Source organism: Carlito syrichta, unplaced genomic scaffold (assembly GCF_000164805.1).
Source record: "Carlito syrichta isolate Samal-C Ts95f unplaced genomic scaffold, Tarsius_syrichta-2.0.1 Scaffold303115, whole genome shotgun sequence".
Classification (NCBI taxonomy): Eukaryota; Metazoa; Chordata; class Mammalia; order Primates; family Tarsiidae; genus Carlito; species Carlito syrichta.
In genome coordinates, this window is record NW_007247211.1 from 64,315 (window position 1) to 81,401 (window position 17,087).

Consider the following 17,087-nt stretch of genomic DNA (forward strand, 5'->3'; position numbering starts at 1 on the left):
TCAGCCTTCCGAGTAGCCGGAATGACTTTTTTTTTTAAGAGACAGGTTTGCTGTCATCCAGGCTGGAGTGCAGTGGTGCAATCATAGCCTTGAACTCTTGGGTCTCAAGCAGTCTTCCTGCCTCAGCCTTCTGAGTAGCTGGGACTACAGGTGTGCGCCACCATGCCTGGCTAATGTTTTAAAATTTTTGTAATGATGAACTTAACTATGTTGCCCAGGGAGGTCTCAAACTTCTGGCTTCAAGTCATCCTTCCACCTTGGCCTCTCAAAGTGCTGGGATTATAGGAATGAATCACCATGCTGTGCAAACTTCACTAGATTTTGATAAAGCATTCTTAAGTTTCCCAAGCTGTGAAAGCACAGCAATTTGTTATTTCTGTAGCTATTTGCCAGTATTAGAAGCTTACAGTGGGCCCACTGCAGTCGTGGAAATCTGTAAGCTGTTGTGAGTATAGCCTTCCTCTGCCACTCAGGAAAGCATGTGGGAGAGAGCTGCATCCCACTCTGGTTTTCAAACTTTCCTCTTCAGCAGATGGTGCTGGGACAACTGGATAGCCACAGTGAAAGAGTGAAGTTAGACCCCATCTTATATGATAAATTAAGGATGAGTCCGTGACCTAAATATGAGCTGAAACCATAAAGCCCTTAGAAGAAAACATAGGAATAAATCTTCATGATCTTGGATTTGGCAATGGATTCTTGAGATAAAATGACCCCAGAAACATGAGCAGTAAAAGAAAAAGTAGATAGAGCGGATTTCATCTAAATTAAAAACTTTTGTGCATCAAAGGAGATTATCAAGTAAGTAAAAACACAGCCTACAGAATGGGAAAAAGTATTTGCAAATTTTGTATCTGGTAAGGGTCTAGTATCCAGAATATAAAAAGGACTCTTATAACTCAACTAAGGAAGGCAAACCACCCAGTTAAAAAATGGGCAAAGGATTGAATAGACATTTCTCCAGAGAAGACATACAAATGGTCATCAAGCACACAAGAAGATGTCCAACATTATTGGGCATTAGAGAGATGCAGGCCCAAACCACAAGGAGGTGCCACTCCGCACCTGCTAGGATGGCAGCAGCAGCAACGACTACAATAATGAAAGTGACAAGTGTTGAGGATGTGGAGACGTCAGAACTTCCTACTCTCTGGGGGAAATGTAAGATTATTCGGCTGTCATGGGAAGCAGTTTGATGGTTCCTCAAAAAGGTAAACATAGAATTTCCATATGATCCAGCAAATCCACTCCCAGGTGTGGACCCCCAAATTGAAAACGGGTATACTACTCTGTGTGCACATAGGCTCATAGCAGCCCTGTTCATAGTAGCCAAAAAGTGGAAACAGCCCGTGTCAGTGGACAAATGGGCAAACAGATAGTTGTATAGATGCACAATAGAATGACATTCAGCCATCAAAAGGAATGATATACTCGATAATGTGGGTGAACTTGGACACACTGTGCTAAGTGAAATAGGCAGATGTGCCCCAGATTGTGTGACTGCATTCATATGAAATATTCAAAATGGGTAAATCCAGAAAGACAGAACATATTAGTTGCCAGGTGGGCAGGAGAATGGAATAGGGAATCACTGTCCAGTGGGTATGAGGTTTCCTTTTGGGGTAATGGGAATGTTTTGGAACTAGATTGAGGTGGGGACATTGTGGATGTACTTAAATACCACAGAGTTGTTAGCTTTAAAGTGGTTAATTTTATGTTATGTGGATTTCATCTCAAAAATAGTGTACCAAAAAAAAAAAGACTTTCACACCTTGGTGCTTCAGTGACCAGTGGTAATTGGTGGTTGGTGGAGGCCAGTCTTCCAAGACACTGTTGCTGCGACTACCCATCTAGACCACTCGTCAGTGTCCTCTTTGCTGAGGGCAGGACCCCTCACCAGCGGTCCACAGTCAGATGCTGTCTGGGCCTGCCTTGTTGGGGTAAATGTGTGAGGTCAGCAGGGTGTAAACCAGCCAGAAGGGTGGGGACTAGGGGCACTCTCTGAAGGCCGTCCAGTACTCCCGGACTGTTGGACTCACTCATACCCAGTCTCCTTTTATACCGTTGACAGGCTGATGTCATGAAGCTTATCCTCCTCTCCACTGCCCTGGGCTACAGCTTCTGGGAGTTTAGGGGACAGGACTGAGCCCCACTGAGTGTGTAAGAGGACGGCCTCACTGTGAACCCCCTGTTTATGGGCTACTCAGAGAACTGGTCAGCTGCTGATAGCCGCCTCTGTAGAGGGAGTGGTGGCTTTCCTCAGTGTCACTTGCCCAGGAGTTTGAATACAAGCTTGTGTCTTGTCTCTGCCAGAGGATGGAGCAGAGTACAGAAGAGTCTGGAAAGATCTTTGTTAACAGATGAGATGGAGAAAGGTGTTGTGTTTGTTCAGATCTGCCCAGATACTCTGAGGCCTGTGCCACTCAGGACACTGGAAGCTTGGGGTGGGGAAGGGGTAGTCGGGGAGGGCATAGAGGAAGGAGCCTCATCCATCAGGTTAAGGGAGGGGCTGCCAGTAATCCTTCTTGACTTCTGGTTTTCTGACTGCACAGAGGACATAGAGAGTTTGGCCCCACGTGCTTTCAGTGTGTTTCAAGTCCACAGACATTTGGGGACCAGGCAAAGGGGAATGCAACCATGTGGCTTGAGGGGATGCCCAAGACCCCTGCCCTGAAATGTCCCCTCTCCCAAAGGCAAGATCCTCCTGGGACCCAAGCGCCACCATTCTGTAGATACTAGAGAGTCTGAACCTCAGAGTGGTTGAAGGCGAAAAGCTCCAGGAAAGGCAAAGGTGAAGCTTCTGCAGAGGCCCTGGGGGTGCACAGAGAGGCAGGGGAAGGGCAGCCCCAGGGGAACTGGCCCACAGGGCTGAGAACTGGCATTTGTCTTGTTTCCCTGCAGAGCTGAGTTGGTGTTTGTCCCCAGTGTCCTGCCTTCAATAGACTCCTTTGCCCACACTCCCCATTGGGACTTGAATGCAGGGACTTGGAGGACATCTGCCTTCCTCCTCTGAGATCCTGGGTTCAGGCCCCTGTGTCCAGATGACCCCATGTCCTACCCACAGAGGCTCTGCCTTCAGGACCTCGGAGTTGCCACCCTGTGGAATGGGAGGCTGGGTCTTCAGCATGAGTCCATTGTGTTGTCACTCTTCTGTGGTACTGGCTTCCATGAGGCACGATCACTGGGCTGTCCTGTTGGGGGTGGGGGTGGCCACCTGGGTGGCTCCCTGGCAGCACCGAAACAGCCCTGGGCGTGGCGCTTCATGCAGACTCAGGACCTCAATGCACTGGCACCTCCTTCTGGGGCACATGCAGGGACATTTTCGTAGGTGTGACACATGTGGCCCCCGGCCCCACTCTGTCCCCCCGGGCTCCTGGAGTAAGTGGACATCTCATGGCCCTACAGATGAGCTTTCTGAGTGCTCAGGGGGGCAACCCCGCAACCTGGCCAGGTTGGGGCTCCGCATGCTGAGATTCAGGGAATCCCTGTGCCTGCAGGAACGTGGCCACCCGGGAGGGGCCGTCGCTGGGATGCATGGCAGATGGGATACCCAGAGGGTTTGGCCATGCCTCACAACTCTTCTCTCTCTCTTAAGTGGGACAGGCCCTGTGCCGTGTGGGCTGGGAGAGAGGCTCTGACTCCACTGCGTGGGCCTCAGTCCTGGCTGTTGGGCAGCCCTGGGCATTTGCTTTATGGCGCCACCTGGGTTCCTCGTCTATAAGATGGAGCTGGCAAGAGAGCCTGACTTGAAGGTGGCCATGAGGATTAGAGATGATGACTGTAAGATAGGTGGCCTGGCGAGAATGTGTTCAAGAAATGGTGACTCTGACCTTCTGTCTGTGACGGAGACTCTGGAGATGGCAGGAGGGTCTGTCCTTGGTGGTTCCCTGTGACTGATGCAGACTCTGGTTTCTTCTGTGTTCCTCCCCTTACCCAGTCTTGATCCTCCAGAAGGTGGAGAATGGAGACCTGAGCAACAAGATTCTGAAGATCACCGACTTCGGCCTGGCACGGGAGTGGCATCGCACCACCAAGATGAGTGCAGCAGGGACATACGCCTGGATGGCACCTGAGGTCATCCGGGCCTCTATGTTCTCCAAAGGCAGCGACGTGTGGAGGTGAGGCCAAAGGGCAGGACGGTGTCCCCAGGACTGTACAGGTGGCATACACGCTGTAGGACTTGGGGAAATGAGGCTAACTAGAAGCCCAGGCACCCCCAGTTGGGCTGAGTAACCCTCAGAACCATATGTGCTGATTCCCATGTTGCCAGGGGACAGTTTTAATGCTCACATCTACCAGAAGTTTCCTTGAGTGCTGTGTGCAGGGCCCTGCGTGTTGGGGATTGCTCTGTAGGGAGGGTCTACACCTTCCAGGGTCAATGTGTCCACCCATTCCTGCCACGTAGGTTGGTAGGGCACTCTGTCCCTCCTAGGGCATTTCCCAGGTCAGCCTGGCTTCCTCCACGGCCTTGCTTGGCATCAGTGGCATGACTGGTGGACTTAGGAAGGCAATAACCCAGTGTCCTCATCGTAGGCTCCTGAACTGATGAGTCTTCTTCGTGCTGTTCCTTTTTCCTTGGCGGACTAGAGATTATCCTTCCCAGTTATCCAGTTAATCATTCAACCGAGGCTGTGTCTATTAGACATTGACCTAGACATGGGAAAGGGTGGTCTTGCGCATGTGCCCAGAGCTGCAGTGGTACAGAATAAAAATGATCGGCCATCCTGATGGTGAATGTCAGCCCAAAAGGTCACAAGGAAAGGGTCTGAAAAATTGTGCCCTCACTGATGGAGGATGAGCACATCCTCATGGCTGTGGGACAATGGCATCACCTTGGTGTATAGAATAAAGGACTGCAGTTATTACCGTATGTTGATCTGTGAAGTCGTGGCCTCCTAATGTGTTGTAAAGTGTGCTTCTGTGGGTGTATATGTGTGTGTGTAAACCAAGGATGCCAGAAAAATGTATACACATTTTAAGAAAGGAAAAAAACTGCATTAAACTGTAATATTCAATATATACCAAAACAAAGGATGAATATAAGTCACATTTGGCTTTTGCAGTGGCAAGATGTGCCCCAAGTGGTTGCCATCAGCATTTGGACACTTCTGATTATGGTAAACTACTGCTTGAGCAACGTTGACGAAGGTGTCTGTCCACTTGTATTGCTGCTCATGTTGTTTCAATTTCTTCCTGAAGAATGGTTTCCTACAGTACACCACATCCTGTAAGGTATCCCATAGGTAGATGTCAGGAGGTGTTAAGTCAAATACCACTTCAGAATGGTCTTGTGCTCCTCTAACAACCACTGTGCTTTCACCATTTTCTTTGTCCCACGTGTCGCATGGTGGTGCTAGCATTCATTTGATTAACGTCATCTTTTGAGTGAATGCCATGCTACACATTGCTAGCATAATTCAATTAAACTTTGAAAAGTAGTACATAGATAACATCTCTTAAAATGTGTATACATTTTTGGCACCCCTGGTATATTTAAACAATAGTATATTTAAACAATAGCTTTATAGAGCTATTATTCATGTATTCCTTTTTTTTTTTTTTTTTTTGAGTTGGAGTCTCACTCTGTCACCCAGACTGGAGTGCAGTGGCACACTCCCAGCCACCGCAGCCTTGACCTACTGGGCTCCAGCAATCCTTCCGCCTCAGGCTTCCAAGTAGCTGGAGCTAAAGGCGTGCGCTACCATGCACAGCTAATTTTTTTATTTATTGTAGAGATGAGGTCTCACCAAGCTGCCGAGGGGGGTTTTGAACCCATGGCTTCAGGCAATCCACTCACCTCAGCCTCCCAAAGCGCGGGATTATAGGCTGAGCCACCGAGCCCGGCTTATTCATGTATTCTTAAGTTTACCTGTTATACACTTGACAGTGTGTAAGTTAGTGGATTTTAGTGTATTTATGCAGTTGTGCATGGATTACCATTTTTTGTTGGTTTCCCAGGGCAGCTGTAGCAAATTACTACAAACCTAGTGGCCTAAAGCAGTACAATGTGTGCTTTTATAGTTCTGGAGTCCAGAGGCTGAAACTGGTGTCATCAGAGCCATGCCCTCCTGAGACTCTAGGGGAGATAAGGATCCAAATAAGGATTCTGGGCGTTAGGATGTGGACATACCTTTTCAGGGCCACTGTTCAGCCCACTACAACAACTTTCTATTTCCAGAACACTTTATCATCCAAAAAAAGAAGCCCTATACCTGTTGGCAGTCATTGCCCAAGCCTTCCTCCTCTTGCTTCCTGGAAAATACGCATTTACCTTCTGTGTCTATGGGCTTGCCTGTTCTGGACATCTTATGTAAAATGGAGTCATACAGTGTGTTGTCTTTTGTGACTGGCTTCTTTCACTTGGCATAATGTTGTCAAGGTTCTTCCATGCTGTAGCTTACATCAGAACTTCATTTTTTTATGACTTAATAATATTCCATTGTATGGATAGACCACATTGTTTATCCATTCATCGGTTGATGGACATTTGAGTTTTTACTTTTTGGCTGTTATGAATAATGCTCCTGTGGACATTTGTGTACTGTATTAGCTTTTCTGTAAAAATATATTTTCATTTCTCTTGGGCCCATACCTAGGAGTGGAATTGCTAAGTCTCATAGTAATTTCATGTTTAACTTTTTGAGGAACCATCAGACTTTTTCATTGTGGCTACACCATTTTATATTCCCATTAGCAATGCGTGAGGGTTCCAGTTTTACCATATCCTTTCAGCATTTGTCTGCTTTTTTAATTAAACAAATTTTTTCCATTATAGTTATCCCAACAGGTGTGAAGTGGTACCTCATTGTGGTTTTGATTTGCATTTCCCTAAATGACTAATAATATTGAGTATCTTTTTATGTACTTATTGGCTGTTTGTATATCTTCTCTGGAGAAATGTCTATTTGAATCCTTTGCCAATTTCAAAATTGGGGTGCTTGTCTTTTTATTGTTGAGCTGAAAGTGTTCTTTATATATATATTCTTGTCAGATATGTGATTTGCAAATAGTTTTTCCATACCATGGATTTTTTTTAACTTTTTTTTTTCTAGTTAAAAGGAAAACCCAGGATTTTTAGAATTCTTCTTGGTTATGTTCTTTGAAACACAAATGTTTTTAATTATGATGAAGTCTAGTTAATCTATTTCTTCTTTTGCAGATTGTGCTTTGGGTGCCTAATCCAAGGTCATGAGGATTTACACCTGTATTTTATTCTAAGATTCTTATAATCTTAGCTCTTACATTTAGGTCTCTGATCCACCTTTACTTGATTTTTCCATGTGGTGTGAGATAGGGGTCCAACTTTATTCTTTTTCATGTGACTATTCAGTTATCCCAGCATCATTTATTGAAAAGAGTTTTTTTTCCCCCCCATTGAATTTGTCTTATCAGTTTATTTCAATTCTCAGTTCTATTCTGTTAACCCATATGTCTGTCCTTATGCCAGTTCCACCATTTCTTGATTAGCGTGGCTTTGCAGTAAGTTTTGAAATTAGGAAGTGCGAGTCTTTTTTTTTTTTAAGATTGTTTTGACCATTTTGAGTCCCTTCCATTTCCTTATGAATCGTAAGATAATTTAGTTAATTTATATGAAATAGACAGCTGGGATTTTGATAGGAATTGTGCCAAATCTGTAGATTACTTTGTGGACTACTGACATCTTGATAATAATAATGTTTTCTAATCCATGAACATTGGGTATCTTCTCATTTATTTAGATCTTCTTTAATTTTATTCAATAATCTTTTGTTGCTTCTGTATATTAAATCTTATTTTACCACACATTAATCACAGGGTGAAGTAGCTGATGAGAAGAAATGAGTTTTTCTTTTCTTAAAATATTTGATCTCATCAGGTTGAGCTGCATGCTGATACTCAGCTGTGTTTGAGATATAAAAATAGCAGTGTCATATGTTTCAACTTAATACTTGCATTGCTTGACCACATGTGAAATTAATTAACATTAATTAAGCTAAGCTGCTATTACAAAGAGACCTACAGATATGTAGGCTTAAATAAGATAGAAGCACATTTTCCTTTCAAGGAGTAGTGCAGACAGTCCAGGTTGGCAGAGCAGCTGTGCCCATGAGATCATTCGTTCCTTTGGGGTTCCTCACTGCATTGTCCTTGTCTGAAGGGTTAAATTTGAGTGACTGTTACTTCTGTATTAGAGTCTTCAAAAAAGGGGAAGGACAGCTTATCCCTGACAGTTTGTCTTTGACTTGGAGACAATTCAGAAACTGTGCCCATCTCTTCTGCACAAACCCCATTCCTGTGCTTGGTTACCTGCACCATCTCCTCTGCACAAACCCCATACCTGACTCCAAGGGAGGCAGAAACATGTAGGTTCCAGCTGGACAATTGTGTGCCCAAATAAGACTCTTCCTGTAGAAGAGGGGCAGTGGGTTTGGGGGGACATTCAGCCACCAGCCACACTCAACTTTCTCCCTGGGAATCCATGACTTCTTGCTAACATGATTGTTTTCTCCTTGCATTCCTGCTAGGCTTCTTCTCCCAACCTGACCTTGAAGTCTCTCAGGTTTTATGTTTGCACGCTCCAAAGGTGTCTGCTGGTGATGATTTGGAGTGTCGCGTCAGGCACATTCTTAGTGGGAAGGGAAAGTGCGAATGCCTGCTGTAGAGTCTTCTTGTTGTCACAAATGGCAGATTAGGAAGGACAAGACCATTGCAGAGGTTTGTCCTCCATGGAAGGAACAAGGGCAGGCCCTTTCAACTTTTGCCCAAAGTCTCCTTGTTGCAAGACTAACCTCCAAGTCTTGCCATACAGATCCTAAAAACAGACTTGAAGAGAGAAACCTGATGAAATGATTCTACTCTCTAAAGGGAGCAGCTTGGAACCAAACAAATAGCACTTTGGGTGCAGTAGTTTGCATGTTGTCACTTGGTCGACTAGTGGGTCTCCAGTTTCCCTGGTTTAGAGTTGTTCCCAGTATGCATATCTCCTGACCTGGTGTGGCTGATGAATGTGGTTTGAAAGTGCAGTTCATTCTGTTCCTTCTGACTTTCTTAGCTTTCGTGCTGCAGGATTTCCTTTAAGACACAATTTATAACCCATTAAATAGGCCCTGATCTCTCCCTTCTCAAGCCCATCCATCTCAGTGGCTCCAGGTGATCTCTCACCTTTACCAGAGGGAATGTGTACCCCCGGCTGTGCAGGCAGCAGGATGTGTACGCTGGTGGTAGTGACTATCATCCACCCATGCTTGAGGGCTGGCCTCTGTGCTGAATGTTGCATGTCTTTTACCTCCTCGATTCCTCTCAAGGATCCTCAGAGGCAGGCATTGCCATTTCCATTTTCCAGATGAGGTAATTGAGCCTCAGACATGTCTGAAGGCCACCTAGGTGGTAGGTGTAAAGCTGTGATTGGAGCCAGGTGCATGTGTTGTGAGTCTGTACGGGTAGCCATGCCACCGTCTGCACATTATTGCTTCTGCACTTTGGGTAGCCACTTCTGGGATGATTGGCCCACCATGCCCAGGGTCCAGCAGGATGTCCAGAGAACACCACAGCCTGCTTAGGCAGTTGGTACAAAGCCAGTTCCCAGGTTGACTCACGGTTTGTTTGCTCATTGCAGAAGTGTCTGCAGAATGCTTGCCCTGTGCCAGGCACTGGCTGAGCCTGAGCATCTCTCTTGCCCCGGAACTCATCGGCCAGGGCTTCTGCACCTCTGTGATTGCCAGGGCTCTGGGCAATGAATCTGCTGAGTGTGGGTCTGAGGCTCCCCCACGTGCTGTGATGGAGGGGAGATGATGATGGCTTGGGCCTCAGCTCTGTGAGGCTGCCACATAAAGAGTGACACGAATCCCTTCCCTTTGGGTGGCACTGCAGGGAAAGTGGTGGTGACAGCTGGAGAGTTTCGTCCTCAGGACTAACTGCCAGTTGTATGTGGGATGGGAGGAGGCATCTTCTTAATCATTTTAAGTTTTTAAGATTATAGTAGTAAATCATGTTTTTTATAGAAAAATATTAGAAAATATGGATAGAAGAAAATGGTTATAGTGATAACCTGGATGAGTGTTTTGGTGTGTTGACTCCTAGTCATGTGTCTGTCTGCCTCTCCTTTAAAATGGGACCATTCTGTTTTGTCAGCTGCTTGTGGAATGTAACACAGCATGAACATATTTCCATGTTAATACATATGTCAGTAAACATATGAACATGCATATTATGTATATGACAATAAGTATATGAATGCATATATTACATATATGTCAACGAGTGTGTCATCATTCCAAAAAAGGGTCCAGTCAGCAGCAACCAGAAGGATAACTATATGTTACTTTCAGTTTACCAAGTGTTTTTGCATATGTTAGTTCAGTTATCTTTGCCAAAGATTATTAATTCATGTGGCTCCTGGAATGTGGGGTCACAGGTAACTGCCAAGTGCAGGGGAATTCCCCAGCCTATCCATTTGAAGGAGACCCATCCCCTTCTTCAGAGCTGACAGCCTCAGGATGACTCAGGTTAATAAGAAATAGAGCTCTGGCCAGCACCAGTGCAGAGTTTCTGTGCCCCTCAATCAGACACCCCTCTTCCATTTCTTACCCTCAGAAGTGTTTGAAGGAATTACTGGGCCTCTGGAGGAGGTTAATTATTGACCCCTTTTCCCAGGGACTGGGTGGTTAGGCAGTGAGGGCTGTGAGGACACTGCCTAGGGGAGAGACTCAGAGGCAGTGACTCAGCTGAACTGGCCTTTCCAGGCTGCCCACACATGGTCTAGAAGGGCCTCTTGACTGTCTTGAACCTGGGGAGGGTGAGTAGACTGAGCCTGATGTCAGTTGTGTTGACTTGTCCCTGGGTTCAGAGTCACCCAACTTTCTCGGACTCTGTTCCTGCCAAAGGAATACCATGTCTTCACTTATGTCACCCCCCTTCTGCTGTAGAAATGAAGAGGGCCATTGACAGAGGAAGCCTGGGCTATTCAGCCCCAGAGAGGCATTTCTGCATCTAGATAAGTTGCATAAGAGGTTTGTCAGGAAGCGTCATGGTGGAACTCTTGATGGTGTTGGAGGTTTTCTGGAGCGGCCCCAGGGCAGTCTTCAGGGGTCTGACCCCGCACCATGCCCACGCACCAGTCATTCACATGTTTGAGAGAGCCTCCCACATGCAGAGCTCAGCCTAGGAGTATGAAGGTTAAACGCTGCTCTCTCGAAGGCTGGTAAACCCACAACTGTGTGCCTGGCAGCCCAGATAGGGCTGGGTACCATCGGGGGGGGGGTGTCAAGGAAGGCTTACTGATATATCCCATCAGCCTCCAACTAGTATCCAACTCCTGTCTAGACAAAGCAAGACCTACAACTGTCTGCCAAGCTTTTTTTCTGTCAAGATGTACAAAAAAAATGATAGATAATATTTGAAGACCTCAGTGGGGTAAAGTCATCATCCGGTGAATGAATAGATGGCAGGACCTTTGAGTTGGATCTTGAAAGGTGATTAGAGTTCACCAAGTAGAGAAACAGTAGAAGGGCATTCTAGAGAGAAGGAATTGGGAGCTGATCCAGGTTCTTTATGAGTGTTCCCCGAATGTCCTTAATACATGCTACTCAACCTCTAAAACTCCCTTTTCTCATCTGCAAAATAGTGGTAACACCCACAGTCTTGTTGTGATTCAAGATGGCATTTGTGATGTGCCCTAGCCCTCTGCATGTGCCAGCGTAGTGGTAAGTAGATGCTGGGTTTACTGCTATTTTTAAAGATAAATGACCTCTGTTGCTGGTTACAGACTCTTGCTGAGTATTACAAGAAGCATGAGGCTGGTATTGGAAACCTGAGGACAGCCTTTTCTCTGCCTGTTCACAACCTGCGGCTTCTGGCCCCAACTTACCCTTAGAAGGGTTGAGTGCCATACTTGGCCTGGTTCTGATTGTGGACTCACAGAATTGTTCTTTCACCCAGCTTTGTACTCCATGTTCTCTGACTCGTGGGATCTGAGTAAGAAAGCTCTAGATGTGGACTTGAAAGACTGGGAGGGCTACTGCGGTCCTCAGCTGCCTCCACCCTGCTCTGCCTTGGGTCCACCTTTGTGAAGGTCTTCCCTTTAAGTTAGATGTGAGGCCATGCACGCTGATGCTGGGGCAGGAATCTGTTTCAGCCTAGTGGACATTTAAAGAGACTTTTCATAGGAGCAGAATCGGCTTTGAGAGGTCAGTTCTCTGTTTTTATATTGCTAAAAATGTATCTGTGACAAAAGCTGAGTTTTCTAAAAGCAGAAAAGTATACTTGGGAGGCTGCCTCTTCTCCCATTTTATTTCATTAATTGTGACAGGAACAATTACTGTGGCCATGGGTGCTCACTTAAACCCTGCAGCAGCTCATTTAATGTTATAACAGCTTGGAGAGGTGGTGGTGCCATTCGTACTTGACAAATGAGGAAGTAGAGGCTTGGTGAGGTGGGATAACTCATCCAAGGTCACACAGCTCGGAAACTGGGAGCCTTGGGAGAACTTGACTCTGGAGTGTTTGCTTTTGGCTAGTAGGTTTTATGGGCCCCCCTTTTAAGTTTCAATGTTATTTCTATTTCGTGAGTCTCACTGTGTGTTGGGGAGATTGTGAGGTGCTCAGAAGAACCTTATGAGCTATTTCTGTGAAGTTGTCCCTGAGGTTTATCACATGGTGTATCAGTCTATTCTGTGTTGCTATAAAATAATACCTGAAGCTGGAGATTTTTTTTTTTTTTTTGGTTTTGAGTTGGAGTCTCACTCTGTCACCCAGATTGGAGTGCAGTGGCAGCTCCCGGCCACTGCAGCCTCGACCTTCTGGGCTCCGGTAATCCTTCCGCCTTAGCCTTCCAAGTAGCTGGAACTACAGGCGTGCGCTACCACGCCTGGCCAATTTTTTATTTATTGTAGAGATGAGGTCTCGCCAAGTTTCCCAGGTGGGTCTCGAACCTGCGGGCTCAGGCAATCCACTCACCTCAGCCTCCCAAAGCGCGGGATTGCAGGCTGAGCCACCGAGCCCGGCTGAGGCTGGAGATTTATAAAGAAAAAAGGTTTATTTGGCTCATGGTTCTGTGTAGTGCCAGCCTCTGCTTCTGGTGAGACCTCAGGATACTACAATCATGGTGGGAGGGGAAAAGGAACTGGCCTGTCACTTGGCAAGAGCTGGAGCAAGAGAGGGAGGAGGTTCCGGGATCTTTTAAACAACCAGCTCTCGTGTGAACTAACCGCAAGAACCACTCATGACCAGGGGGAGGGCTCAAGGCACTCAAGAGGGATCTGGCCCGTGACCCAACATCTCCCGCCAGGCCCCGCCTCCAACATGGGGACCACATCTCACTTTGAGAGTTGTAGACAACAAACATCCACACAGTGTCACACACTGTGTCTCCTTCCTCTCTTCAGCTATGGGGTGCTGCTGTGGGAGCTGCTGACAGGCGAGGTGCCCTTCCGGGGTATCGACGGCTTGGCTGTGGCCTATGGAGTGGCCATGAACAAGCTTGCCCTTCCTATTCCTTCCACGTGCCCAGAACCTTTTGCCAAACTCATGGAAGGTAAGTGACCCCAGCTGGAACAGACGTGGAGACCATTTGCCCCCTCGTAAGCACTGGGTAGCTTTTGGCTACTTCTCCAAAATCTGTTGCTGAGGGAGGAGGTGAAGTGTTAGTCACCCACAGAGGAGTCCTGTGGCCACCAGAAGAGCTATTGGTGATGATATCCACACCTGCAGTAGGGCCTAGTGTCCTCAGGGGCCATGGAGTTAACTTCGTAACTGACACCTGCTGGCCAGTGCTTCAGCACATTATTATTTAGTAACAAAATCAGAAGGTATAGCAGCTGTGATGCCAGGGCCTGAGTGCTCACATAGAGAAGTGGAGACAGGAACTCTGAGGTCATCCAGTCAAACCCATGATCTTGTGAGAAACCCAAAGCCGAGGGGGCTGGACGGAGCAGGGGTGGGTCGAGTTAACTTGCTCCAGCTCTCACTCAAGCCCACTCGTTTGTGGGAAGCTGAAGCCCCAGGTGCAGTGACCGCTGTCAAGACTTGAATCGTGTCACATGTGGCACATAGTAGGAGTGATAGTTTACGTGGGAAAGTTTTGCGGGCCTGCTTTTCTTGCACTTATTTCACAGTCAGTATGGGGCACACGCAGAACTGCTGTGTTTGGTTTCCAAATTCGCCCTCATGGCTGTAGCAGTGAGCAGCTTGCTCTCCTTCCTAAGCCCACTTGGGCAGACTTGAATTCTAAGCTCTGCTTCTGGAAGGAGAAACGGGAGGCATTTCCTGGTAAGCAGGGTTGGAAAACGTCCCGAGTGCTGTGTGTGCCTCTGTCCATGCAGACTGCTGGAACCCCGACCCCCACTCCCGGCCATCCTTCTCAAGCATACTGGACCAGCTGACCACTATAGAGGAGTCAGGTTTCTTTGAAATGCCCAAGGACTCCTTCCACTGCCTGCAAGATGACTGGAAACATGAGATTCAGGAGATGTTTGACCAACTCAGGGCCAAAGAAAAGGTAAACAAACAAATAAACAAAAAACCAAAGAAAGAAGAAGAAAAGGCATGCATTACATCAGTGGGCCTTCTCCAGTGGGGCCCTGGGCGGGTCTGACTGACCTCCCTGACTCTGACAGGCCTTCTTCCTGTTTGTAGTCTGCTTAGTTGTCCAGACTTGAGGAAGAGACCACTTGGGTTGTTACCGGGGGTGTCTCATCCTGCTGGCTGGAAATAGGAGAGGTTCTGGAGAAGTTCCTTGGGTCTGCCATGTACTCTAGAGGAACATTAACTAGATGTAGGAATACAGAGTGGTTGTCAAACAGTTACCAGAACATCCTGCCCGTGTCTTTTGACATCAGAATCAGAAACTGAATGTGGGCTAGAAACACCGTGGGTCTGCAAGTGTGTAGTATCTTTCATGTTTTTGTGAAGTTTCCAAGCCCAGACCAAGCAGGGAGCTCAGGGGCTCTTAGCCCTGCTGGAAGTCTGCCTTTTAGTTTCAGTGGCCATTCCCTAAACACCCCCCACCCCCGTGTGTTGCCAGCAGTCAGCATGCATACAGGGAGGCCACTCCCAAGAAGTTGTGTTGCTTAGTTGGGAGACAGGACTGGACCTGAGGGATAGGACTAGGATAAGAGGGGTGTCCCCATCGACTTGGTACACTTCTTTTCTCTTTTTTCACTCTGCACTATGGGAGTCCCTGAGCTCTCTGCTTGGTCTGGACTTGTAAACGTTTCACAAAAACATGAAAAATGTCACACACTGCCTATGTGACCTTTTCTAACACCCAAGGTGTCTGAGTGCTGTGTCTCTGCTTGGGCGACATTCCCCACTGGTCAAGGTGGCCGGGCGCCGTGTCCCTGCCCAGGTGACCTTCCTCACTGGTCAAGGTGGCTGGGTGCTGTGTCCCTGCTCCACGGCATGCTCTGCGAGGGCTTTCCAGTGTGCTCCTAGCCCCCGCTCAGAGCACCCCCTTCCCTACCCTCTGCCCGCCCGCAGGAGCTGCGTACCTGGGAGGAGGAGCTCACACGGGCTGCGCTGCAGCAGAAAACCCAGGAGGAGCTGCTGCGGCGCCGGGAGCAGGAGCTGGCGGAGCGTGAGATCGATATCCTGGAGCGTGAACTCCACATCATCATCCACCAGCTGTGCCAGGAGAAGCCGCGGGTGAAGAAGCGCAAGGGCAAGTTCCGGAAGAGCCGGTTGAAGCTCAAGGATGGCAACCGCATCAGCCTCCCCTCTGGTCAGTGGTGAGCGCTGCGGAGGCGGGGCGTGTGGGTGGTGTCTGGGAAAGGTTGGAAGCCGAGACCCTGGGCACAAGGGGGCACCTGAATGGGAGGGAGATTTGCTCCGTGGGAGGGCTGACTTGCTGGAAGGGGACTTGATGTGAGCGGGCAAGGACAGGCTGGAGGATGGCCTGGTGAGGTCCGCCACAAGCAGCCTGGCGCACACAGGCGCATCCAGGTATGCCTGGGAGGGATGTGTGCAACGGGGAATGAAGCCCCTGTATGTGTGTGAGACAGGGATGTCTTGGCCCTGCGGGGTAACTCGTCTCAAGGCTTCTGTAAGTGAGCTCTCTAGTGCAGTTGAGATTAGGTTTACTGTACGAGAATTTGCCTGTATATACATGGCCTTTCAGAACATGCATCAGCTGAATAATGGTACCTCTGTGGGACTGTGGTCTTGGGGGAAATGGAAAGAAATTGGAAACGATGAATTAGAACCCTTGTGGTGTGTCTTGTACCCACAGAGGGTGGTGAGCGCTTGAGTGTGTGTTTATGCAGATAAAAACACTCACTATGTTCCGAGTCTGTAAGGCCTTAGGAAGCAGGCTTATTAGTACTGTAGTGGGGGGCCAAGGAAAAGTGAATATGTATTCCAGGCACAGAGTGGGTGATTCTAAGCACTTGGACAGCGGCTCAAGCACTGACAAGGGCGTTCATTCCATGAAATGGGGTGACGGTGTCATGGGATGTGTCTGCTGGTTTCTGGTTGCACATTCTTTTTCTTTTCAGACAGCATGGAGTCTTTAAGTACCTCTGAGCACCTAGCATTGTTGTGTGCTGCGATGTAGCATACAAGTTACAATTCCCTCCTGCAGGGCGGTGGTGGGGGGCACAATACAGTCTAGTGGCAAGACCTAGGTGCACGCAGCAGCTGTTTATTATACCTTTTTGACAGATGAGACTGAAACTCAGACCCTCAGAGCTGTAAGTTTCACATTCTTTATGCTGTACCATAACTGCCTTTCGAACGTGTCAGAACCGGAGTTATGGCCATCTCCCTTCCTTCCCCAGGCTCCACCCAGGGCTGGTTCCTGATGCTCTGCCTGCACTGAGAAGCATCAGTCTCCCTGCTCTGGCCCCTGAGAAAAGAGTGATGTGAAACCAAGAATTTTAAGTTAAATTTCCCAGAGTAAGCACCAGGACTGGATCTCATGAGCTAAAAAGCAGTTCTCGATCCATAACCATCCCATCTCTGTGCTCTGTATGGATAGCTATGTGAAGACTGCCTAATGCAGCTCATTTAGATAGTGAGCTTTCCGTCTTTTTTTTTTGAGTTGGAGTCTCACTCTATCACCCAGACTGGAGTGCAGTGGCATGCTCCCGGCCACCACAGCCTCAACCTGCTGGGCT

At 47.7% G+C, this 17,087-nt stretch overlaps 1 protein-coding gene across 1 annotated transcript in view; it reads left to right on the forward strand.

Annotated features, from left to right (window-relative positions):
* MAP3K9 (mitogen-activated protein kinase kinase kinase 9) overlaps positions 1-17,087 on the forward strand; it is a 66,840-nt gene that overhangs the window by 39,834 nt on the left and 9,919 nt on the right. The window contains 4 exon segments of the mRNA XM_021712180.1: positions 3,938-4,118; positions 13,362-13,510; positions 14,298-14,473; positions 15,454-15,694. Coding sequence (XP_021567855.1) covers positions 3,938-4,118; positions 13,362-13,510; positions 14,298-14,473; positions 15,454-15,694 — 747 coding nt within the window.